At 52.3% G+C, this 24,840-nt stretch overlaps 1 protein-coding gene across 1 annotated transcript in view; it reads left to right on the forward strand.

Moving 5' to 3' along the window:
• Positions 1–6,624: 6,624 nt before the first annotated feature.
• Positions 6,625–24,840, forward strand: part of LOC144766639 (uncharacterized protein SCO4629-like) — a 52,620-nt gene continuing 34,404 nt past the window's right edge. Inside the window, exons 1-2 of the mRNA XM_078650422.1 lie at positions 6,625–6,743; positions 18,313–18,404. Coding sequence (XP_078506548.1) covers positions 18,333–18,404 — 72 coding nt within the window. The 5' untranslated portion in view covers positions 6,625–6,743; positions 18,313–18,332. The remainder of the gene's footprint in view (positions 6,744–18,312; positions 18,405–24,840) is intronic.

Raw genomic sequence — 24,840 nt, forward strand, 5'->3', positions numbered from 1 at the left:
TGCGGATTGGAGTATATAGGTATGACGAGCAGGGCAGTGAAAGTCAGGATAGGTGAACACAAGAGCACCATCAAATGCAAAAAGACCAGCACGAAACTCACGAATCACTACCTAGAGATGAACCATAAACCTGGCGAAATATCTTGGACTGTAGTTGAGCTTGTGAACAACGAGAGGTACCTCCTGGAAAAAGAACAGAGATGGGTGTTTCGTATTCAGTCCCATAAAAAGGGACTGAACGATGACATACCCTGGGGACAGCTGTGATCCGCTGGCCTTTCTGAAGCCAGTATCCCCACCTGATGTAATCAACAAACATGAACTCTGGAACAATGCCATTCCTTGGGGTTAGGTGTGAACCTCATCCGTCTATCCCCATGCAATAGATACATAATGAACCTATCTGTCTTTTTGGGTAATCTGCGAGCTGATTCCTATGACCCTTGGGCTATACCAATCTAGCAGGAATGCAGTAACACTGGACCGGGCGCAAAAAAACCCACCAGCAGAACGACGAATGTGACCCATGATAATTAGAGTGACAACATTTTGTTTCCTGAAATTGAGAATATTCACTACATTTTGAATTTATATTTCATTAAATTTTTTGATCTAGGAACACCAAGCATCAAGTACAAAAAATGGGGTGTCCTTTGAAGGTGATGATACATTACATTAAGCTTTTTATTTATTTCTTATTATTTTCTCTGCCTGACCTGAGAACACCAAAAAACATTTAATTGGGAGGGTTAGAATTGAATAATGAGGCAGAGCACGAATATATAATTTGTAGTTAGCAGCATTGAGTGAATCCGGGACCCTCACGCTGGCGATAGAAAACAAGAAAAGACTACCGGTCAAAATCCTCACATTGAGCCGTTCTGCGGCGGCCATCTTGGATTTGCCCATTCTAGTGTTTGCCTTGGGCGTTTCTCCGTGTAACAATGCGCTTGATGGAAGGCACAATATAAGCCTACCGGCAGACGAGCGGCGACCCATCCACGGAGCTCGGACGGGAGGAATGACAGGCTATTCGCTCGAGCCGGTAACGTAAGTGATAGACTCAGACCCCGAGTCTTTAATAAACGGGTTACTGGGCCATTTCACTGTCAGGAAACGAACGAACCACGTCTAACAGTGGGGGCGGTCACATTTATTTTTCAGTAGACCGCGCTAACCACCCTCCTCCTGCCAGCTCATGGGGCACTGAGAAAACCACCGAAAAGTATGTATATAACGAGTGTAATTTATGACCACCTACACTGGCATGATTTCCAGAATAGCTATGCTGAAATACGATATACTGTGTCTAGAATATCGATCTTGAAGAAATACGAAATATTTATGTCCTTCTTGATGCTTTTGGGATCGTATGTATGAATGTGTTGAGCCACTAATGTATGTATGATGGGTTATGAATGAACCACGTCCATTTGGATGGTTCCATGACGTACACTCTGTCCAATAACAAGAGGTGCTTTTTTACTAATATATTCAAACCTGCGGTGAAGGTGATTGTACCTAGCATTATGAATTTTATCAAACAGGCTATGGTTGTGAATATCAAAGCGTATCAACGATGCACATTTCATGACCAGCAGTAATGACATGAATATGTCTGTGCTTTCTCCCTCGTTTTCCTCCTTTTCCTTTACAGAGACCAATGGTCATCGTTTTTTGGCATTTATTTTTTGATGCCTTGCCTCACTCGGGCCAGCTCATGCCCTGAGGCACAAATATCCAGCTTATTTTTGCCGGTATATTTGTAGGACAGTAGGCCTATTATTTTAGAACTGAGCTATTTACAGTAGGGATCACGATTTGGTCCTGATGAGTAGGCAGTAGGGGACTGCCTATGAAACATGTCGACTTGGTAGTCAGTAATCGCTCTACCTACATCCCCTGTTTTAACATTCCCAGCCAGAGACTCCAATAAAGTGTATTTGTTCTACTAGCCAGGGAATTTTTAATTTTTGTATTTTTTGCACTCACTAGTTAGATCCCTACACTCCACTTTTCATCACTACACCTACACATAGCTCTGTCACATTTATAGTGCTCCCGCGTAGTCCGTCTGGTCGCAGCACGCCCCGCCCCGTTATAGGGACGGGAAGACCCCTATGATGAAGCATGACACTAACGGATTTTTTTAGTGTGTGAGGGGTATTTTAAACAAGCACATGTGCTCTCATCTTTCCATCTTTAAGAGAGAGCCTATCACTTCACTTCAATTAAAAATTTTCGTAAAAATCCTTATAAATATCTTGCACCTCCACACATTGATAGAATCCATATGTTTTGATGAACTGTCCAGGAGGGTGATTCTATCTCAACCTCTACGCTTCCCTCTTTTGATTTTTTGCAGTGTGGGTGTAACCAGTCGAGTGGGATGTCCTTTCAAATCCTTCCAGCCATGAGCACGGTAGTGATGGAGTCTTCCATGCTAGGGTGGGGAGCTCATCTGGAGAAACTAGAGGTCTCCTGCAGAGTAGAACTTGCCCATCAGTTTGCTTGAACTGAGCGATTTGCCAAGCGCTGAAGACATTCCTCCCTTCCCATTGCAGCCAGTCTGCCCATATCGTAACAGACAATACGATCACTATGTGGTATATCAAAAAGCAAGGGGGAGTAGGGAGTCTCTACATCTCTGTCGGGAGCCGGTGAACCTGTGGTCTTTGAGGCATCAACTAGGAATCTGTATGGTGGTGACTATCTCACTGGCTCTAGGAACACCTGAGCCAATGATCTGAGTCTGCGTCATCTTGCTGACCACGAGCAGCCGCTCCATCCACATCTTGTGAAGAGCATCTTTAATCAGTAGGGTGTGCCACACATGAATCTGTTTGCCCCTCGTTCAAATTCTCACTACCCGAAGGTCTCTGCCATTCAATATGCACCACAAGGGGCTTTTGGGGCCGTGTCTCATTGGAAGTGGAATTTACCTCTTCATTACACACTTACTCCCATACCCTTAATTCCTTGGGTCCTGAGGAAGATCAGCCAAGACTTAGCCTAAATCATCTTGCTAGCGCGAGAAAGGGAGTTATATGTAGACCCTCTGCACCGCTTCCTTTGTTTCCCCCATTCAGTCTTCCTCTCAGGATGGACCTTCTTTCCCAGTCTTGAGGTCAAGTGCTCCATCCGAATCTCCAGAGCCTATTCCTTCATGCTTAGAGAGTGAACGGGATATTTATTTCAGCTGCCTTAAGATGTGGTATCCTATCTGCCTGTCAATCTTCTACCAAATCTGTCTACTCCAGGAGGTAGCGAACTTTGTCACTTGGTGTGCAGAACACCTGACTGACCCATTGAACGTGCGATTATCTGGCATTCTGAAGTTTGGGATTTTGTTGGTCCAAGAAGGTTTTGCTGTGACTATAGTAAAGGGATATCTGGCAGCCTTGTCGACCTTCTGAATCGAGCACCCATACTTAAACTTTTGTGTAAGATACCCATATTCCACGTTTATACCATACCTTTATCATATATTGGCTAACGAATGTGCGGACGTTTCCCTATTAGGGAACACTACTACCCATTTTTGTGATGTGACCTTCTTCTACCTGCCGGACCAGCTGTCCTTTTTCAAATCCCCTAATATGTTAAGTTTTTTAAAGGTCTGCCCACTTCTTTTATTATGCCCCAGTGAGACCAAAATTTGGTGCTAGCTTTTCTAATGGGATCTCCGTTTCAGCCCGTATGTCGTTTCTTAAGTCTCTTCACTCTTAAGGTTGTTTTCTTGTTGCCATTTTGTCTGCCAGGCGGATCAGTGAGTTACAAGAGCTGAACATCAGTTCCCACTTATGCTTCCTTCTTCCCCAACAAGCTTGTGCTCAGAACCAGGGCTCTTTTCCTTTGCTAAGGTTGTCAACTCTTTATATCTGGGTCAGCCAGTCATACTCCCTATCACCCCCCCCCCCCCTCATTCTACACAGGAGGAGGAGGAGGCTGCAGAGGCCAGATCTGAAAAGTCAGTTTTAAATATTGTTAGCAAAGGTGAATTTCGGGTTGACGTCCAGCTGTTTGTTGCAGATGTTGGCATCAGAAAGAGGAAAGCGGTGCAGAAAAGGACCTTACTCAAATGGATTATCCTTTGTATTAAGATCTGCTATTCAGTGGCCCAGCAGGAGCCCCCAGAGGGCCTTAGGTCTCACTCCATGAGGGCTAAGTCTTTCCCGGGTAGGGATTGCATGAGAATCCATTCAAGATGCAAGGAATCTGCAGGTAGAAGTTTCCACTGGGAGAAAGTTCCCTTCAATAACGATGATTCTGTTGGATAGTCTACCTGCAGATTCCTCACTGATCCCATCCACCTGCCCATTTTCTGCTGGATGATTATGGGCCACTTAACCCGTTGGCCGCGGGGGTAATTCCCCTGCTGTGCTGGGGGGTGGGGGGCGCGCCCAGCGCCCCGGTGCTCGTGACGAGCTCAGCCCGTCATGAGCCACGGTGGCCGTGTGCTCATGATGAGCTGAGCTCGTCACGGCCACACCCGTTTCTTCAAAACATTCAGCACAGCGGATGTATTAGCCCTGCGTGTGAGCGTTCTGACTGTTATGACGAGCTGAGCTCGTCATGAGCACATGGCCACCGTGGCTCATGACGAGCTGAGCTCGTCATGAGCGTCCAACGGGTTAATATGATTAAATTCTTTATGCAGTTGCGTTATGTCTCACAACCTGATGCCACTCCCGTCCTGCTGCTTCAGTCGCGCCCCAAAAATTGAATGGAAAACTGTTGTCCCGACAGTGAGGCGCTGTATAGCTTCTTTGAAGTCACATGGTCTCTCTTCTGGCGCTGATATGAGGCCAGCGCCTCCTGCTGTTGGGGGAGTGATATGGAAGATTTTTCGGACCAGTTTAGTGCCTGGAGCAATATTCAGGAGGTAAGAAATCTGCAGGTAGATAGGGTATCCACTAGAAATATTGTCACCAAAGTTGAGTAACTTTTTCCATTAGCACCAACTATGCAGCGCCTTGGAGAGCATATCTTTAAGTTCCCGTGTCTCAGAAGTTACCAGTAAGCTTTGAAGTGCTCAAGTGGTAGTGACAGCTACCGGCATTAAGGCGTCACATTTCCCGCTGGGAATTGGGCTTTATAGTAACGCGTGACTGCTTCTGCACACAATATCTCTGGCACTATTAAGGCTAGAAAGATGGATCCAAGGTTCTGTAACCATAACCACCTCCCATAGCCAAATTGTGCTGGACAACAGAACACGGCGTGGAGGCAATCTGGTCCTTCTGGGAATGTGGAGGGTGCCATATGGGTACCTTAGAGTAAGGGACGGGTGATCAGATGTCGGCTGACCAGTTCAATTGAACACATGCATCTTTGAAATAATGCTCGTCTGTGTTCTTCCCCTTGCTTCTCCTGGCTAGGTTGGTTTTGGGGATCTCTTGACCCTTTAACTGTATGGGTTTTATGAGGAGTCTTCATTACAGGTACCCTACTCACCTGGTCTTCTGCAAATCTTGCCACGATCACACAGGCTGTCATGGCAGGAGCACTCGAGCGCCTCTCCATGCAGGGCAGGGTAGTTCCTTTGCTCTCCACAGCAGAAAGGCTGTTTGCAAGAACTAAGGCCTTGTCCAAGCCTGTGGGATACCGCAAACCAACAGAGGTGCACTTCCTGGGAATGCTTTCTGTGGGTCGGTGCCCCTCGTCCCCAGTACACCTGATTGATGCACAGGGGCCACTGTTTATATCACTTTGGTCAAGTCACGCCTTCATCCTCTCCTACCGTTATGCCAGTCACACTTTACATTCTAGCACGTGCCATCTCACTTTTATTTTTGCAAGCAGGAGTCTTCAATTCCCATTATGCAAAGTGCTGCCAGGGTGGCATGCGTGGTGGCACTTTGCCGCAATGGCATCTTGCACGTTCAGAGTCATTCTCTGTAAAGAAGGGGTGCAGCTTTATTTGGTGATAGATCAGTCATAAACTAATTAATTGGCAGAGATATGCATGCAATTGAACACAAAAGGATCAGACGCGGAGTGTGTAGCCGGGTTTAACCTGTGACCTTTAGACCGGTCCAGTAGAATTATGTGGCAGGGTTGACTAAATTATGCAGCAAAAAAAAAGGCCAGTTATGAGGGTGCCACATTTTTTGGCAGTATTACTTCATTACTTGCCATGTTTACTATCTTTTGATCCATTTCAGCAGGAAACTTTTTTTGGTAAACTATAAAATTATGCAGCAGGTGATGGATTTCGTGGCAATCTAATAGTAAAGTATAAACGCAGCATCGGCAGAATGACTTAATTCCAGTAGCCCTGCTGCCTTCAGGGTACTGTCCGTCCCTTGCAATAGATACATAAGTCCCCAGGATGTCCTTTAGGCTCGTGCATTGAAGCGGTAATCGGCTGACAGCACCCCCGGAAGTGCCCGCGCTCTGCCCGCCCACCGCATCGATCCCCGCAGCGCCTCCCGCGCCGCTGCTGAGCCGCGGATGCCCCGGGCCTCGCACAGCGCCCTGTGAAAGGCCTCGCAGGCAGCGGCTGCGTTGTCACGGGTCAGACGACAGCCCTTCTGTGATGACAAGGGTGGGGGGCGCGGCAGAGAGCCCCCTCCCCGAGCGGCAGTAGAGGCTGGACGGCACCCCGCCTCGACCATGGAGCTCCCAGTGCCAGCAGCTGCTGCTGGGTGAGGGGTGGGCACCGATGCCCGCCCCCCCTGAAGCCGTGAAGCTTCCATCCTGAGTTCAGTCGCCCTCCTCAACCACCCTTGGACACCCAGGTACAGTGAGCGTGTCTGTTCTCTTTTAAAACCCGCCCGTGGGCCCGGCTCTCGGCTCCGCCGCACACTCTCATTGTGCTCTCAGACAAACCACTAAGCGTGGTGTGACGTTGATAATATTCTGAGTAATTAGACATATTGTGACATCATTACGGCTTCGTCACGGGACAGTGGGAGAATGGTTATCTATGCTATGAATATTTTATACACTCTGTAACATCAATCAGTAGCTGCCAGATATTAGTCTACTAAACCATCTCAGAAAACAAATAACTTGCTAAAAGTACAGTCCTAACTGTTAGAGGCGAGGTTGACGGTGGAGCCCACTGTTCTCGTACTTTGAAATAATTTGTCAGTGTGTTTTTTTTGCTGTATTTGTGTAGATTGCGATACCAAAGGGGATGATGGACGGAGCGTTTGAGCAAATCAAACACTCACCCCCAGTCAACTGATCTGGGTTTAATCCATCACCATTCTTTAGCCCACTCAGCCACCCCATTTCAGACATGGCCATATGCAAATCAGTCTGACCCTGTGCCTTCTGGGAACAGTCCAGCCCGAACTGCCAAGCCAGGTCTTCCCTGGAGCGGAAACAAGCATCCTGGGACCGGTTTCGGGTTCATAACCCTCATCAGCCAGGCTATCTTGAATCCAGTGGGCAAGTGAGCAAGGGGCTCACGTCTGAGCATACCCTGCCAACTTAGGGCAAACAAAGCGATACCAAAGGGGATGATGGACGGAGCGTTTGAGCAAATCAAAACTGATAGGGTCGATTTTAGGACGCTGATGAGATTTGTAAAATGTATGTTATATGTTTGAAATATGTATGATTCACAAAACCAGACATGTCAATCACATGACACGGAGCGCATTGCAGACAGGAGCGTGACGGCGCTTGCTGCTCTGCTTTTTTAACTGCTTAACCCTTGCTTATTTTGCTTGATTTTAGGTCGCTTAGACCCTTGCTCTTTCTAGCCCCTTACCTGCATAATAATTGTATCCCGCACCGCCGCTTGGCGGGTTGGTTCCTGGGGTGGCGGACATCTTGTGTTGGGGTGAGTGGGCCAGTACACCTGACAGCGCTTCAGTGCGCATGCGCCAGCGGGGGAACACGTATTTAACGCGAGTCCCCGTTCTCTCTCCCCTGACACGGAGCGCATTGCAGACAGGAGCGTGACGGCGCTTGCTGCTCTGCTCTTTTAACTGCTTAACCCTTGCTTATTTTGCTTGATTTTAGGTCGCTTAGACCCTCGCTCTTTCTAGCCCCTTACCTGCATAATAATTGTATCCCGCACCGCCGCTTGGCGGGTTGGTTCCTGGGGTGGCGGACATCTTGTGTTGGGGTGAGTGGGCCAGTACACCTGACAGCGCCTCAGTGCGCATGCGCCAGCGGGGGAACACGTATTTAACGCGAGTCCCCGTTCTCTCTCCCCTGACACGGAGCGCATTGCAGACAGGAGCGTGACGGCGCTTGCTGCTCTGCTCTTTTAACTGCTTAACCCTTGCTTATTTTGCTTGATTTTAGGTCGCTTAGACCCTCGCTCTTTCTAGCCCCTTACCTGCATAATAATTGTATCCCGCACCGCCGCTTGGCGGGTTGGTTCCTGGGGTGGCGGACATCTTGTGTTGGGGTGAGTGGGCCAGTACACCTGACCGCGCTTCAGTGCGCATGCGCCAGCGGGGGAACACGTATTTAACGCGAGTCCCCGTTCTCTCTCCCCTGACACGGAGCGCATTGCAGACAGGAGCGTGACGGCGCTTGCTGCTCTGCTCTTTTAACTGCTTAACCCTTGCTTATTTTGCTTGATTTTAGGTCGCTTAGACCCTCGCTCTTTCTAGCCCCTTACCTGCATAATAATTGTATCCCGCACCGCCGCTTGGCGGGTTGGTTCCTGGGGTGGCGGACATCTTGTGTTGGGGTGAGTGGGCCAGTACACCTGACAGCGCTTCAGTGCGCATGCGCCAGCGGGGGAACACGTATTTCATGCTCCTCCCCTAGCGCAGCGGGATCGCGCAGCGGGCGTGTCCTCGCGTGGCCGGAGTCGTGCCAGAGTCCTGCCCGTCTGCGCCCGTCCGCGCTAAGGACGCGCTGGACGTGGCGGGCTCTGGTCCGCTTCCGCCTCTTACCATCGCCATGATCACTTACTCTAGGGAGCGTTTGTACTCCATCGGCAAGGTGAGCTGTTACTGCACTCTACAGCCCGTTCTCCCCTTATGTGGTCCTTACCGTTGCCCTTGCAATGGTTTGGTGCTCGGCCTCCCGCTGCCTCTCTCCCGGCGTAGTTCTTCTGTCGCCCTGCGTAGCAGAGGTTTGCCTTCATCACTGCGGATTTTGCATCTTAATGTCAGATCGCTCCTGAAGCATCAGCAGAACGTGTACGATCTGATCGAGAATGAAGCCCCGGATATTTTTGCTCTAACCGAGACATGGCTTCAGGAAGCCGACACTGCCATCCCCAATCTTGTATGCCCTCCCGGCTATTCGATGTACATTGCGAATAGGCTATCTAGAGGGGGGGGTATAGCCCTGATAGTGAGATCTAGCTTTTCCTGTGTATGGACCATCCTTAAGACTGCGGGTTGTGAAAGTGCCTCCTTTAAAGTCTCTGTTAGCCCATGTTGGACTTTGGCCCTTAGGGCAGGTTCACCCCGAGACTTTTTGCTTGAAATGGTGACCTGGAGATGGTGATTTTTGGATTCTGCGCACTTTCACTGTGTCCCAGTGGAAAGTGCGTGCGCACTCTGAGTGCATGTGCTGAGCTAGGCCTGCCCGCCCATAGGAATGCATGGGGAATGTATGTGTCCCTGGTAGTTCCTGATGCGTGGGGTGTACAGGCTTGAGTCTGGTATGTGTGAACTCGTGAGAGTGAATGCTGCGAGATGGTGTATGCAGCATGTATGTGTCTAGTAGCGAAGCGCCATTTCTAGACATGGCTGTACGTGTGCTGTGAGGGTGCTGGCGTGTGATTGGCTGGAGCTGGCTGGCATGCCAGGCTCCAGGAAGTCTGGATGGGTCTGCCCGGTGGTGAGTGGGAGATCTGCATGAGTAATGTGTGGGAGGAGTGTACCTGTGTCCTGGATGGGCTGGGTTTTCCCCACACAATGCTGGCTCCGCCCCCCTGTGGTGTGTCTAATGACCCAAGCCCTGCCAGTGAATAGAGAGGGTGGTTGAGGTAAACAGAGTACTCAAGAACCAGCTGCGACTGGTTCCGCCCCCACTCTGCACCCTCAGACAAAGGAATGCACTGTATAAAAATGGGGCTGTGTCCCCACAGAGGTTGTTCTCTTCCAGGATCCTGAGGGGGCTGCTGCTGCTGCTGCTGGGCCAGAGGACCGCCACTTGGGGTGTCTCCCTGCCTGGAGACCCAGTGAGCTGGCTCTGGGCCCAGTCTTGCCCCCCTGCCTTGCTGAAGGACTCTGCTGGACCTTTATTTTACTTATAGCGCCTGGGAGCGCTCTATTTTGGTCCTCTAGCGCTTGGGAGCGCTTGATGTTGTTCTAGCGCTTGAGAGCGCTGTATTTTGCATCTAGCGCAGGGAGCGCTTTAAATTGCCTTTTAGCGCTGAGGAGCGCTTTGTCCGCCCAAGCGAGTGCCACCTCGCTTTTATTTGTGAATTCCCGGGAGGCTACCCCGGATTGCGGCAAAAAGAAGTTCCCTTGGCCTCAGCAGCGCGACCCGGAGCCTGGGGGGCTCGTCTGCAGGGCCGCGCTGCCATTGGCTGTCTCGCCAGCCTATCACGCTTTAGCCTGGCCGGAGTGTTGCCCGGCAACGGGAGAAGCGTCCTCGAGGACGTCGGGGAAAATGGCGGCCTAATCGCGGCTGGGGCGCCGGCCGCACATACTGCCCAGGAGGAAGAAGGAGCCCAGCGTCTTGTCCTCGGCGAGGCTCTCGAGGGTGAGAGAGCCCCGCCCGCGGCCCGGTAAGGAGGAGAGCCAAGCTCCGGACGAGGAAGGAGACTGCCAGCGTCCCCGCAGCCTACGGAGAGACCGAGCCGGTGAGTGCTGGTGCTTGGGAAAGGAGAGGGGGGCGTCGGGACACATTGCCGGTGTCCGCCCCGCCCCCTCTCATTAGCGCGACCTCTGGGGGCATTGCAGGGTCGCTTGAGCCCCGAGAGGCTCAGTGCGCACCATTGCCCTGGGAGTCCCCAGGAGGGGGACTCCCGCTTACAGCACCCCCATCGTTCTAGAGCCCAGAGAGGCTCGTAAAGGCGGCATTTGTTTGTTGAGCCCGAAGAGGCTCGGGGGCATTTTCTGTATGTGAGCCTGAGAGAGGCTCTTGGGGGCATTTCTGTGGCTAGAGACCTGAGGGGCTCGAGGTGCCCCGGGGGCATCAGGTGATTTAGAGCCCAGCGAGGCTCTTGGCAGACATTGTCACTTTGAGTCCCCAGAGAGGGGACTCCCACAGAGAAGCGCCCCAGTAGTGCCTAGAGCCTAAGAGAGGCTCGGGGGCCAATTTATTTCTTGAGAGCCCAGCGAGGCTCCCACATTGGCCCCATTGTTGTTTTGAGCCCTGGAAGGCTCAAACCTTGCTGCACCAGTTGCCCAGCACTTTGTGGGCAACTGCTCCGTTTAGGCCCCCCTGGACTTTGGACACAGGGCGTCCTAGCCCCAACAAGGCCAGAGGGCCTAGGGACAGTCACAGGTGGTGACTTACGTGAGTTTGGCGCAATTGTACTTTCTATGCACCTCTGAATGTATTGTTTATGCGTCATGTGCCTTTACACCTCTGAATGAATGTTATGCATTGCATCATGTGTTATGTGCTTCCACCCCCACAGGTATTGTGATGTGTAGGTGGTTGTTTTCTCCCTAGTACAGGTGGTGCTAGTGAGGTCCTGGTTACCAGTAATTACTGGTTGTGCGCTCTATTGTTATATTGTGTGCTATTTTGTGCTAAAGTAATTTTACTTTCTGAAAGTGCTACTTCTGATTCCTGACAGTGGTCCAGGTGGCCCTGTCTTGTAAATATCCCCTTGTAAATTCTGCCCGTGCCTCTGGCACATTGTAAAGTGTGTGTTTTATCTAATGTGTTTTGGTGTAATACAAAGGCTATTTTTATATAACCTTGTGTGGAGTTTCCTTTGTGGTGGGCCTTTGGTTGTTGTTGCTGGGGTGCGTGCGCAAATACTTAGCCTACATCGCCTCCAAGTTTAGCCTTGCTGCTCGCGCCACGTTACCTAGAGGGTGAGTAGGGGTTATCTTGGCGTGTAACTCCCTTGCCCTGACTTGGGTGTGGTGGTCTCTGACTGACTTTGGCGAAAGCCCTGGTCAGCCGGGGATCCCATTTCCAACAGCCCAGAATTTACACTCTCTGGGATGGTAGTGTATCGTCCGCCGGGCAGTGACGTGGCGTTCAGGAATGCTTTCCCGGACACTGTTGCCACCTTGGTCACTGACTGTGCTAATTTTTCCATTCTGGGCGATCTAAATTTGCATTTCGACACACCATCTTGTCTGACAGCACGTAGTATTCTTACGGACTTAGAGGCCTTTCAACTATCTCAGCTGGTCTCCCAGCCTACTCATTCCGGGGGACATAATCTTGACCCTTTTTTTACTAACCTGACAGAAGCTAAAGTCACGGCGATTGCCCCTGTAGAGTGGTCTGACCACTCTTTGGTGTCCATTTGTTGTCCTATGTCAGCCACTACCTCTACTGCTTCAGCCAAACGGGTACCCAGGAGACCCTGGAGTAAACTCAGGCTGGAAGACTTTCACCATCTTTTGTCAGTGGCACCTTTGGGCCCATTGAACAACGTAGAAGAGGGGTATGATCTCTTCTGCTCCTGGCTCACTAGGGCCCTGGACGCCTTGATACCAGTTGTAACGACGAAGATCAATCCTCGTGTGTCGAGCCCTTGGTATAATGACGCTTTGCGCGCCCTGAAGGGAGCCTGTAGACGGGCGGAGAGGGCTTGGCGGAAGACATATGGGGCTGAGTTAAAAGCTGCATATGCCGTGTCCGTCAAGCTCTACCACCGGGCCATATGTCGTGCCCGAGCGGCTTTTTACGCCGAGGAATTCCGGAACAGCACAAACCCGTCGAGGGCCATCTTTAAGGCGGTTAAAGATCTTATGTCTAAGCGATCTACCGTTACGGCTGAGAGTTCTGTCTCACACTGTGAATCCCTCGCTTCCTATTTTTTGGGAAAAGTGCAGGCGATATATCGGACATTTCCTAGTACTGGTAATGTCCTGGGTAGCCCTAAGGAGACACTTCCTCAGACCGCTCTGCTTTCATTTCCCCCCCTCACCCTGGAAGGGTTTGACAAACTTGCTACGCAAGTTAAATCTGGGTCTCCATCTGATCCAGTGAGGCCTGCCCTCTTTCGAGACCAGACCTTTTTGGGACGCACGGCTATACGTTCCCTGGTCAATCTTTCCCTAGAGGCGGGGGTAGTTCCCACTAGCTGGAAGCAGGCGGTGGTGTCTCCGATTATTAAAAAACCTTCTCTTGACCCGTCTAAGCCGGAAAGCTATCGTCCCATCTCGCTGCTTCCCTGGCCAGCTAAGCTGACAGAGGCCCATGTCAACTTGGCCCTGTCTGAACATCTAGCCCGGTCCAATGCCCTCGATCCCACACAGAATGGCTTCCGTGCTGGCCACAGCATGGAGACTGCCCTTCTTGTGATGGTGGAACATCTCCGTGCGAGGTTGGATGCTGGTCAGACGGCGGCGCTGATTTTGTTAGATCTCAGCGCCGCCTTCGATACTGTATCGCACAGCATCCTCCTCCAGCGGCTCGAGGAGATCGGTATCGGTGGCCAGGCGCTGCAATGGTTCCGCTCCTTCCTAGACAACCGCTCCTTCTGTGTTGCCATCCCTCCCTTCAAGTCCAGGTTCCAGCCTCTGGCCATGGGGGTTCCGCAGGGGTCCTCGCTGAGTCCCACGTTGTTTAACATCTACGTGAGACCGCTGGCTGATGTCGCAAGGCAGTGGGGCCTAACTTTGGTCTCATATGCCGACGACACACAGCTGGCGGTTACTCTCAGCGGGGACGCGGAACAGGATGCCCCCAGGTTTCAGTCTGGACTGAAGGCGGTGGCCAGCTGGCTGACAGGTAACTGTCTCCAGCTTAATGCCACAAAAACAGAGGTAATGGTTGTGGGGAAGGGAGTGGAGCTCTGGGGCGATCAGTGGTGGCCTTCGGAGTTGGGCCCCTCTCCGTCCCCGGTGTCGGAGGTAAAGAACCTAGGGGTCTGGTTAGACGCTGGTCTCACATTCATAGGGCACACCAAAAAAATTGCAGCCTGTTGCTTTGGACTCTTAAGAGGCTTAAGGCCAGTGCTTAAGTTCTTTGATGCCCCCACCCGACAGCTTGTAGTCCAGGCAACCATCATCTCCCGTCTGGACTATGCAAGTTCTTTGTTGGCGGGGGCTAACCAGGCTGAGTTAACCCGTTTGCAGCGGGTGCAAAACGCTGCGGCGAGAGCCATTGTTGGCTTACCTAGGTTTTGCCCGGTGGCCAATGTTCTTCGCTCCCTGCACTGGCTTCCGGTTAGGAAGCGTATTCTTTTCAAGGTCTTGTGTTTGACCTTCAAAATCCTAAGAGGTATAGGTCCTGAGATTCTGGCCAACTCCATTGCCTTTTATGTCCCCACCCGTAACCTCCGATCTCAAGGTCTGGCCCTTGCTGTTGTCCCTAGATTTAGGCTCAGCAGGATGGGGGGTCGTTCCTTCAGGGTGAAAGCGGCGTTAATCTGGAACACCCTTCCAGTTGAAATCCGGCTGCTTGAGGACCTGTTGTCTTTCCGTAGAGCCATTAAGACATTCCTGTTTTAGCTTCCCTTTGTGGTATTGTCTCCTTGTTATGTTGTGTTGCTCCGTTGTCTTTGCGCCGGGATGCTCCTTCGCTGGGGTCGCTGTGCGCATAATAAATTGTTCTAACATTAACATTAACATGTATGTGTATACAATATGTGCCTAATGCACATATTTGTAGATTGAGCATAATAGTAAAGACACAGACCGTTTCAGGGACGTATCCTACACAAAACAAGCAATGGTAAAGCCAGTAGATCTGGGTTTAATGTGTTAACTTATGCAACATTAGCACTTTAGATCACGGCACATGAGCGGGATCAGCATCCGATGGGAAAGGCTATAGATGTATGGTAGTCCCTCGTGCGTTTCAGTGCAGGAGCTGAAGAGGAGGTGGAAGGATACATCCAAGCAGCCAGTGGCATTAGTTGAGAGATGGAAGCTCCATTGGGCTGAAGCAAGATGTGATTGGCAAAGTCTCAAACCAATGGCTGAAAGAAACTAGTTGAAGAAAGCCTCTGGATGGAAGGGGTAGAACCAAAGTCCACTCTTTGTAAATGGTATGTACACCTGTGCAGTCAAACTCAGCACTAACTAGCAGTTGTGCTGTCAAAGCCAAGACCTAAAAAAGTGCAAGTAGAAAGCAAATTAGAGTTAAACCCCCAAACCCTTTTTGTGGAAGCTGGTTCTTTATATGATATATCTAAAAGAGGTACAGCATGCATAGCACCCATGGGTTCCCTTATGAGTAGACAGTAGCTCGCTATGGCAATCCCAAGGTGCTCTTCTAGGGGGTAGTGTGGTCAAGCAGCCTTAGACTTATCACACAGGAGTGCAAGACATCTCAAAATACACACAATGGTCAATAAATGAGACGCACAACTCAAGGAGAGCCACACCAATTTATAAAAATGGCAAGTATCTTTATCAGAAGAAAATTGTTCAGGTAAGTACTTTTTTAAAAGGGATTCTTTTTAGTTCAAAAAGCCTACAGTGCAATTTCTGGAAGCCGCAATGTTATCCTATGAGAGGAAAAGTCAATGCAGAATTCAGGTATAGTACAGCAATTTACAGGACCAATCCCCAGGTGTTAAGGTGAGTGATGGACAAGGTCCAAGGCAGCACCAGCAGAACACACCAGCAGCACACACCAGCAGCACTGGGGCAGCGGGGTGCCGAGTTGCAAAACTGTGTCGGTGTCCATTGTTACTCTATTTGGTTTGATCTTTGCGTAAAGATTTTGCAGGCTTTGGCTGGGAGGCAGTCGGGCTGAACCAACACGGGGGCTCAGGCCTCCTGATGCTTGGGGACTTTGGGACACCTTTGGTCCTCTTCTCCGTTGCTCAGGGGCCACTGGTGCAGAGGTGTCTTCAGGTGTCATGTTTTTCTTACCGAAAGGAGTCGCTGAAGAGGTGGACTGGCTGCAGAGGCCACTGGCGATGTCGAAGAGTTCATTGGGGGCGAAACGAAGGTGGTCTCAGTCTCTGGAGGGCTGGGGGACCACAATAACACAGTTGGCCCACTTCAACGCGGGCTTGCATTGACGGGTGCAGTCGTGTCTTCAGGCGTCTGGTATCTGCGGTCATGTAGTCCTCACAGGGGTCTTTGGTTGCCTGCAGGATGCAGGGATGAAGGTCCGTTTTACTTCTCGGGAGGTCTTGGTTTCTGGATGAAGTGCTGGCAGGTCTACCAGGCTTTGGGGTCTCCGCAGCGGCAGAACAAGTCAACGTTTGGCGCAATTGTCAAAGTCAACAGGAAGGCTGGCAAGGTTGGCGCCAGGCCAGTTGCTGGGTCTTCAATTGTTACACGATGCGACTCTTCACGTCCTTCTTCGTCTCTCAGGTTGGTAGGATTTGTAGTTCTGGTGCCAGGGGCTTCGCTAAATACTGAATTTAGGTGTGTTAGGGTAGTGTAGGGCAGTAGCTAATGGGCTACTCACCCTTGGGGTCACCACGCCCCATATATAACCACTTCCTGTGGAAAGTGGGCATATCCCTGTCCCAGAATGCCTAAGAATGCCATCACAAAGATGGCTGCTTCTGAAAAGGGTCCACCTTAGTGGTGGTACTAGCCGGGGGAGGCACCATTTTCCCACCTGTCCAGGTGCCAAAGGGACTCTGTACAAAGTGGGTTCGTCTTCCCCTCCTGTGAGGGAAACCAGATTCGCGTTTCAAAGTCGACAGCTCTTTGAAGCTCGCTGTTTTAGGAAGGTTAATCAGCAGGCCTTCCTGTGGGAGGTGGTGTTACACCATCTTCCCGTACAAGATTTTGGTCTGGGTCTCCTGAGTGCGGAGGCTCTCACCCTAGGAGGTCAGAACCTAGGCTGGCAGTTACCACTCAGCAAGTACACCAGAGACTGGTATTTTTTCAGGGAGCACATCTAAGGTACCCTCTGTGTGCATGTATTGACAAATCCAACACTGGAATCAGTATGGGTTTTTGGGTTTATCAATATGAGATGTTTGGTACCAAACATCCCTATCTTCAGGGAAGCCATCATGTAGCTGGGGAGATGTTTTTTCACCAGCGTCCACCACATGTTTTAAAATGGCTTCCCTGTTCACTTGTACTGATTGTAATGGGACTGTCAAGCACAGGGGCATAGATGCTCATGCAGGTATGCCCTCTCATGTAATATTTAGCATCCTGCCTTAGGGCTGTTAGGCCTGCTGTAGGGGTGACTTACAAATTTGACCTGCATTGGTAGGGGACATGGCACACAGGGATGTGTGCCTTGTTATGTTTTCACTTTTGTCTGCGCCAAAGACACACAGCCTGCAAAGGCAGCCTTGCATGTGTTTGGTGAGGGGTCCCTTAGGGAGGCACAATTCGTGCTGTCATCCTTAGGACCCTCTTTAGTAACTCAGACCCTAGGTACCTGGGGTACCATTTACTAGGCACTTACAGAGAGTGAGTGCTAAAGGTTTTGCCAGTTGGGTGAACAATTGTACAGTTTTAGGGAAAGAACACTGGTACTGGGGACCTGGTTAGCAGGAACCCAGTACACTTCAGTCAAAGTTGCATCAAATACCAAATAAAAGTGTGTGTGGGGGAGGGGTACTGCAACTAAAACCCAGTTTCCTGCACTTTTTAATGGAAGATTCAGACATTTACAGTAGCTCAGTTATTCACAGGTTCAAATCCTGGTGAATCCACTCGGCCTCCTGTCCTCAGACGGTTGCTAAAATGAGTCCCAATGGGCTGGGGTAAAACATCTCTTATTCAGCTTGAAGGTGCCCAAGGGGACAACTTGTGCTTTTCAATTGCACGTGTTCTGTTATGTCTGCTACTGGGCACATTTCTCATATCACTGACTCTTGGACCTGATTTAAGCAGTGCATATAAAGGGCAAAAAACTTTCATGGGTCTATGAGATGTGTATAAGAAGGATGTGCTAGTCTGGCCATTTTTCCACTGGAAAGAGCATTGCCATGGGTAAGTAACTTCATCTACCAGGGGAGCGTGTACCTGGAACAGTTAAAACACAGTTGAAGGCAACCGGAAGTGATAATTGTTCCCTCCTGACCTGTGAAGTGTAAGGTAGAGGAGCAGCATCTCACAGCCGAGCAGGGCACTTGTGTAGCTGTCAATTTAGACCATGTCCAGCTGATGTTTCTCTTCTCTGTATCGAACCAAAGGGAACCAGACCGATAAAAATTACGAACAACCCAAGCCCGTAAAATCTTTTAGTACAAGGCTCACTCAACATGTTCATAAGTTGGGGTATGGAAATCTTGGTTATGGGGAGGGCTAGAGTTGACCATCAACCAGTAAAGTTCTGATCTTGCTGCATGCTCTTTGATTGCAGGTTACGATGTCCCGCCGCGGATGGATGCCGACACGTGGAGGTGGGCTGGCTCGCTCTGGAACTACCTGCACCTAGGACAGCAGCTAGAACAGGTTTCGAAGCCTTACTTTGCACTTTTTGACCAACAGGATTAGCGATAAACATTTGCAATCAACGAAGAGGGTCTGTATGTAGAGATGGGGATGTCTAGGGCACCATCGCACAAATTAATCTGAATCTATCAAGGAGGGAGGTTGTGAAATGATCTGTGATCTTTGTTGGAATCAATGTACACCACAGAGCATGTACGCAGTCTGATGAAGCGGTATGGTTTTATTTCCAAGAAACTAGAGGGCAGTGGGGGTGAGGACAGCAGGATTGTGGATTTTTGCTGGCATTGAACGGGATGATGCGAGGTTGGAGTTCACAGGCAGGAGTTGTGGTATGAAATAACTTGTTTTTGCAGTGGTCAGGCTTTGGGTCCATTTATAATCTGTGTAAGTCAGTAGATGGAATTCAGTGTTGAAAATCTGCTCGAGACTGAGGGGTCAGACACTGTTCAGTGCAAGAATAAAGTCTAGCCACCTGCCACAGAGAACACTACTTACTAAAACAAGGAAATCAGGACTACAGATTAAGTAGTCTGGTTGCAGTTATTACTCCCAGAGCAGTCTTTGTCCGCCAGTGAACTGCTGCACAGGAACACACTACCATAGATCAGACCTCCTTTACCACCAGTGCACGACTCTTCCACCAGTTTATGCCGCCTCCACCAGAGCAGACCACCACAGCCAGAATACACCTCTTTCACTTTATCAGACCTCCTTCACCAGTACACGCCTACTCCACCAAAGCAAGCCTCCTCCAGGGATCAGCCCTCCTCCATCAAAGCAAGCCTCCTCCAGCAGACCAGCCCTCTTCTATCAAAGCTGGCTTCCTCTGCCACCTCAGGCCTCCTCCACCTTTGTGGACCTCCTTCACCAGTGCATACCGCCACCACCAAAGCATGCCTCCTCCAGCAGAGCAGTCCTTCTCCATCAAAGCTGCCCTCCTTCACCTCATCTACCACTCAACTCCTCCTGCACCTGAGCAAGCCTCATCCACCTTTACAGAACACCTTCACCAATTCGAGCCAACTCCAACAGCTTATGCCTTTTCCACCAGAGCAGACCGCTTTCATCTGGGCATACCTCTTCAAGCTATCTACGCCTCAACCAGTGTACGCAACCTCCACCAGGGCACACCTCCTTTACCAGAGCATATCTCCTCCTCCAGAGCAGACCATCACAACTCGAGCACACCACCTGCCCCAGAGCACACCGGCGAAATCGTTGTGTGATTCCTCTACAAGAGCACACATCCCTCACCAGTGCATGCCTTCCCCACCACCGCTTCTGCCACCGTAACAGACCTACTCTACCAGAGCATGCCTCCTGCATGAGCAGACATCCCTCACCACTGCACACCTCTCCCACCAGAGCTGTCCTCCATCAATGTACACCTCCTCCACCAATGCATGCCTCTCCAACCAGTGCATCCCTCCCCCAGCAGTGCATGCCCCCCACAAGTGCATGCCCCCACCAGTGCATGCCTCCCCCACCAGTGCATGCCCCCACAAGTGCATGCCTCCTCCACCAGTGCATGCAGCCCCAACCAGTGCATGCCCCCACCAGTGAATGCCTCCCCCACCAGTGCATGCCCCCCACCAGTGCATCCCTCCCGCAGCAGTGCATGCCTCCCCCACCAGTGCATGCCCCCCAATAGTGCATGCCCCCACCAGTGCATGCCTCCCCCACCAGTGCACGCCCCCACAAGTGCATGCCACCACCAGTGCATGCCTCCCCCACCAGTGCATGCCCCCCCACCAGTGCATGCCCCCACCAGTGCATGCCTCCCCCACCAGTGCATGCCCCCACAAGTGCATGCCTCCCCCACCAGTGCATGCCCCCCCACAAGTGCATGCCCCCACCAGTGCATGCCTCCCCCACCAGTGCATGCCCCCACAAGTGCATGCCTCCTCCACCAGTGCATGCAGCCCCAACCAGTGCATGCCTCCCCCACCAGTGCATTCCCCCCACCAGTGCATCCCTCCCCCAGCAGTGCATGCCTCCCCCAGCAGTGCATGCCTCCCCCACCAGTGCATGCCTCTCCCACCAGGGCTGTCCTCAAGCAATGTACACCTCCTCCACCAGTGCATGCCTTTCCCACCAGGGCTGTCCTCCAGCAATGTACACCTCCTCCACCAGTGCATGCCTCTCCCACCAGTGCATACCTCTCTCCCACCAGTGCATACCTCTCTCACCAGTGCATACCTCTTCCACCAGTGCATACCTCACCCACCAGTGCATGCCCCCACAAGTGCATGCCTCCTCCACCAGTGCATGCAGCCCCAACCAGTGCATGCCCCCACCAGTGCATGCCTCCCCCACCAGTGCATGCCTCCCCCACCAGGGCTGTCCTCCAGCAATGTACACCTCCTCCACCAGTGCATGCCTCTCCCACCAGTGCATACCTCTCCCACCAGTGCATGCCTCCCCCACCAGTGCATGCCCCCACAAGTGCATGCCTCCACCACCAGTGCATGCAGCCCCAACCAGTGCATGCCTCCTCCACCAGTGCATGCCTCCCCCACCAGTGCATGCCCCCCACCAGTGCATCCCTCCCCCAGCAGTGCATGACTCCCCCACCAGTGCATGCCTCTCCCACCAGTGCATGCCTCTCCCACCAGTGCATGCCTCTCCCACCAGTGCATGCCTCTCCCACCAGGGCTGTCCTCCAGCAATGTACACCTCCTCCACCAGTGCATGCCTCTCCCACCAGTGCATACCTCCCCCACCAGTGCATTGTTGGACCGGGCCCTTCTGGCAGGTCCACCCCTGAAGTTTGGCTTGTTATATGTGACCTGGGAATGGGGATTCCCGCTCTGAGTGCGTGTACATGAGAGAAGCCTGCCCTCCCATAGGAATGCATAGGGCATGTGTGTGTCCCCGATAGTTCCTGGGGCGTGGGGAGTACAGGCCCGAGTCTGGTATGTATGGATTCGTGTGATTGAATGCTTCAAGATGATGTATGCGGCTTGTGTGTGTCTAGAAGAGAAGTGCCACTTCTAGACATCGGTGTGTGTGTGCGCAGTAAGTATGCTGGCGCGTGATTGGCTGAAGTGAGGGAGGGGCTGTGCCTGTATCCTGTATGGGTCTGCGCTGTCCTCCCACCATGCTGGCTCCACCCACCTGGGGTGCGTCTGGTGTCCTAACCTGGCCAGTAAGGAGAAATTCCTGATAACCAGTTCTAGCTGGTTCTCATCCTGCCTGCCCCTTTTTAGACAAAGGGGTCTCATATATAAAAGGAGGGTGTGCCCTCTTCTCTCTCTCTTTCCTGCTGGTCCTGACTGACTCCTGCCAGGGGCATGCTGCTGCTTGGGGCTCAGGGGAAAGGCTTGCCTCCCTGAGCCCTGCCCTGCCCCTGAACCACTGCTGTCCTGGACCCTACCAAGACTCTGCTGATTCCTGCTGCCCTAGCGCCGGGAGGCGCCTTATTCCCCGTGTCTGGCTGTCCTAGCGCCGCGGGGCGCTTCATTCATGCTTCCCGCGCTGGGGAGCGCTTCCTTGCTGCCCTAGCGCCTTGAGGCGCTGCCTCTATGCTCCTAGCGCTGGGAGCGTTCAATCCTTCCAGCCGGTGCCCACCCGGCATTTGCCCGCTCGTGGGAGGGGGCCCGAGACCCCAGCGAGTGCCTACCTCGCTTGCCCCCGTCATTGCTGCCCTAATCGAGGGATCCTGGCCCTCGTCAATTTCCCCTGTATTCACCGCCGCAGCCCGGGACTCTTCGTGAGGCCCGCCCCCGGGCCGCGCTCTGAGTGGCTGGCGGCCCGGGCTGGGCTGATGACGTCTCCCCGGGCCGCGCTCTGATTGGCCGGCGGCCCGGGGAGCTGCAGCGAGGGACGGAGAGAGCTGAGACATGCAGGGGGCAGCGGGAGCCTACTCCGCGCCCCTGCGTCCCCCCAGAAGAATGGCCGCTTCCCCCTCGGGGCCCCCAGGAGCGAGAGGGAGCCCCGGAGAGCGAGGAGAGACCGGCGCGTCTACTAGCCGGTGAGTGATGCAGGAGGGGAGGCGGGGCATCGGGCCACATTGCCGGTGGCCGCCCCTCCCCTCCAGCGCGAGCACACATGTGCTCAGAGGCCCCCGGGGCCCCCAGTGATGCCGGGTCCCCCGAGGGGGGCCCCACCTGCCCGCAGCTTGACCCCTGAGCCCCGAGAGGCTCCCTCATGGCCCGTGGGGCCACCAGTGATGCCGGGTCCCCCGAGGGGGGCCCCGCCTGCCCGCAACTTTGTCCCGAGCCCGGAGAGGCTCCCACGTGTCCTGAGCCCCGAGAGGCTCCACCGGCATTTTAACCCCTCGAGCCCCGAGAGGCTCCATCTGGGTCTTCGCCCCTGAGCCCTGAGAGGCTCCAAAACCCCCCGTCCTGCTGCATGAGCCCCGAGAGGCTCCACCATGGTCCTCGAGCCCCGAGAGGTTCCACCTTTGGCCCCTGTCCCTATGAGCCGGCAAGGCTCCGCCCACCATCTTGTTCTCGAGCCCAGAGAGGCTCCCCCATTTGGCGCATTCCTCTTGAGCCTGAGAGGCTCCACCCTAGCCCCTTGTTCCGAGTCTGTGAGACTCCCACGTGTTGGCCCCATCCTTGGTCCCCAGCTGCCCAGCACTTCGTGGGCAGCTGCTACGTGTAGGTGTGCGCTGGGCTGCTTACAGCCTGTCCCGAACATTGAGACTCTGGGCGTCCTAGCCCCGGAAGGCCCGTTGGCCTGTTGAAAGTACTAGCTAAATGTCACTGTACTCCTTGAGTTATTCTGTGTTTCCTTCCTACAGGTACGTCTGTGGTGTTATGTACCGTGCCATTCCTTCCCTCCTGTATAACCTTGCTTCATGGGTGTTGATACTGGTTAGAGTGAGTTCTAGTGCTAGTCCTTTGAAACCCCGGGGCGTGACGTATTCTAATGCTAAGCTCCTGGTGATTGTGTGTTCTAGTCCTAGTTCGAGGAAACTCCCAGTTGTTATATGTTCTAAATGCCGACTCCATCATGTGCATATCCCTGGCAGTGGTCCCATGGCCCTGTCCTGTATGTTGTCCCTTGTAAATCCTGCCCGTGCCTCTGGCACCCTGTAAGGTATATGTTCCTATGTGTCCCTTGTAATACAAAAGCTATTTTCATATATCTCTTGTGTGGAGTCCTTTTGTGGGGGGCCCGGAAGGTTGTTGCTGGGGGTGCGTGCGCAAATGCTTTACACATGACCTCCGAGATAGGCCTGACTGCTCGTGCCAAGCTACCAAGGGGGTGAGCAGGGGTTGTCTTGGCGGGTGACTTCCCTACCCTAACTAGAAGTGGTGATTTCTGCCTGGCCTTGGCCCAAGCCTCGGCCAACCAGGGATCCCATTTCTAACATTGTTGGCTAGCGGTGGGATTTGGACTTGTGTTTGCGCAGTACCTCAGTGATAGCCGGCCCCACTACAACACTCTGCCGTTTTAGATTGTCGCAAAGAAAAGAAACTATTGGTGCACGTTGCTAAAAATATTTTGTTCTGTGAAAAATGTGGTTCTGGTGCTTTTTGCTAAAAATGTATGTGCTTGTGAAAAATGTGGTTCTGGTGCACTATGCTAAAAATGTCTATTGTTGTGAAAAATGTGGTTCTGGTGCACTGTGAGTTAGGTGTCCCTAGCTCGGGAGGGTAGACCATCCCCCTAAGTGCAATGTGTTTCTGGATTCACCAGAAGGGTGGGATCCAGTGGTGGCAGCGAAATTGTGTCCAATATGTGCGGTCCTTGTCCCTTCCCTAGAGTAATGGTACCTGTGCCACATGGGTCAGGTTGAGGAATCAGGGGCGGTGGAAACTGTCTTACCAGTCCAGGGGAGGGTGTGTGGATGAATGTTGAGCTTGCTGAATAATGGAGTGTAAGTTCTCTGGGATGGGGAGCTTGCTGAATCAATGATAATTGTGTCTTACCTACCCCACTGAAAGCGTTGGATGCATCATGTGTTCCGTACACCGCTGAATGTGTTTTATGCGTCAGGTGTCCCCCTTGTTGAATGTGTGTGTAGTTGTATCCCGGACAAGGAAGACCTGCTGGCTCGGCCGCGGCTTGCCTTGGGGAGAGCGGAACACTGAGACCTGCTGGCGCTGCCGCGGCTCATCTTGTTTGTATGTATGTGTAGTTGTATCCCGGACAAGGAAGACCTGCTGGCGCTGCCGCGGCTTGCCTTGGGGAGAGCTGAACACTGAGGCCTGCTGGCGCTGCCGCGGCTCATTATGTTGAATTTATGTGTAGTTGTATCCCGGACAAGGAAGACCTGCTTGCTCGGCCGCGGCTTGCCTTGGGGAGAGCTGAACACTGAGACCTGCTGGCGCTGCCGCGGCTCATTTTTTTTGTTGAATGTATGTTTAGTTGTATCCCGGACAAGGAAGACCTGCTAGCGCTGCCGCGGCTGGCCTTGGGGAGAGCTGAACACTGAGACCTGCTGGCGCTGCCGCGGCTCATCCTAGTACAAGAGGGAACTCCT

The sequence above is a fragment of the Lissotriton helveticus genome, chromosome 7 (assembly GCF_964261635.1).
Source record: "Lissotriton helveticus chromosome 7, aLisHel1.1, whole genome shotgun sequence".
In the NCBI taxonomy this organism is placed as follows: domain Eukaryota; kingdom Metazoa; phylum Chordata; class Amphibia; order Caudata; family Salamandridae; genus Lissotriton; species Lissotriton helveticus.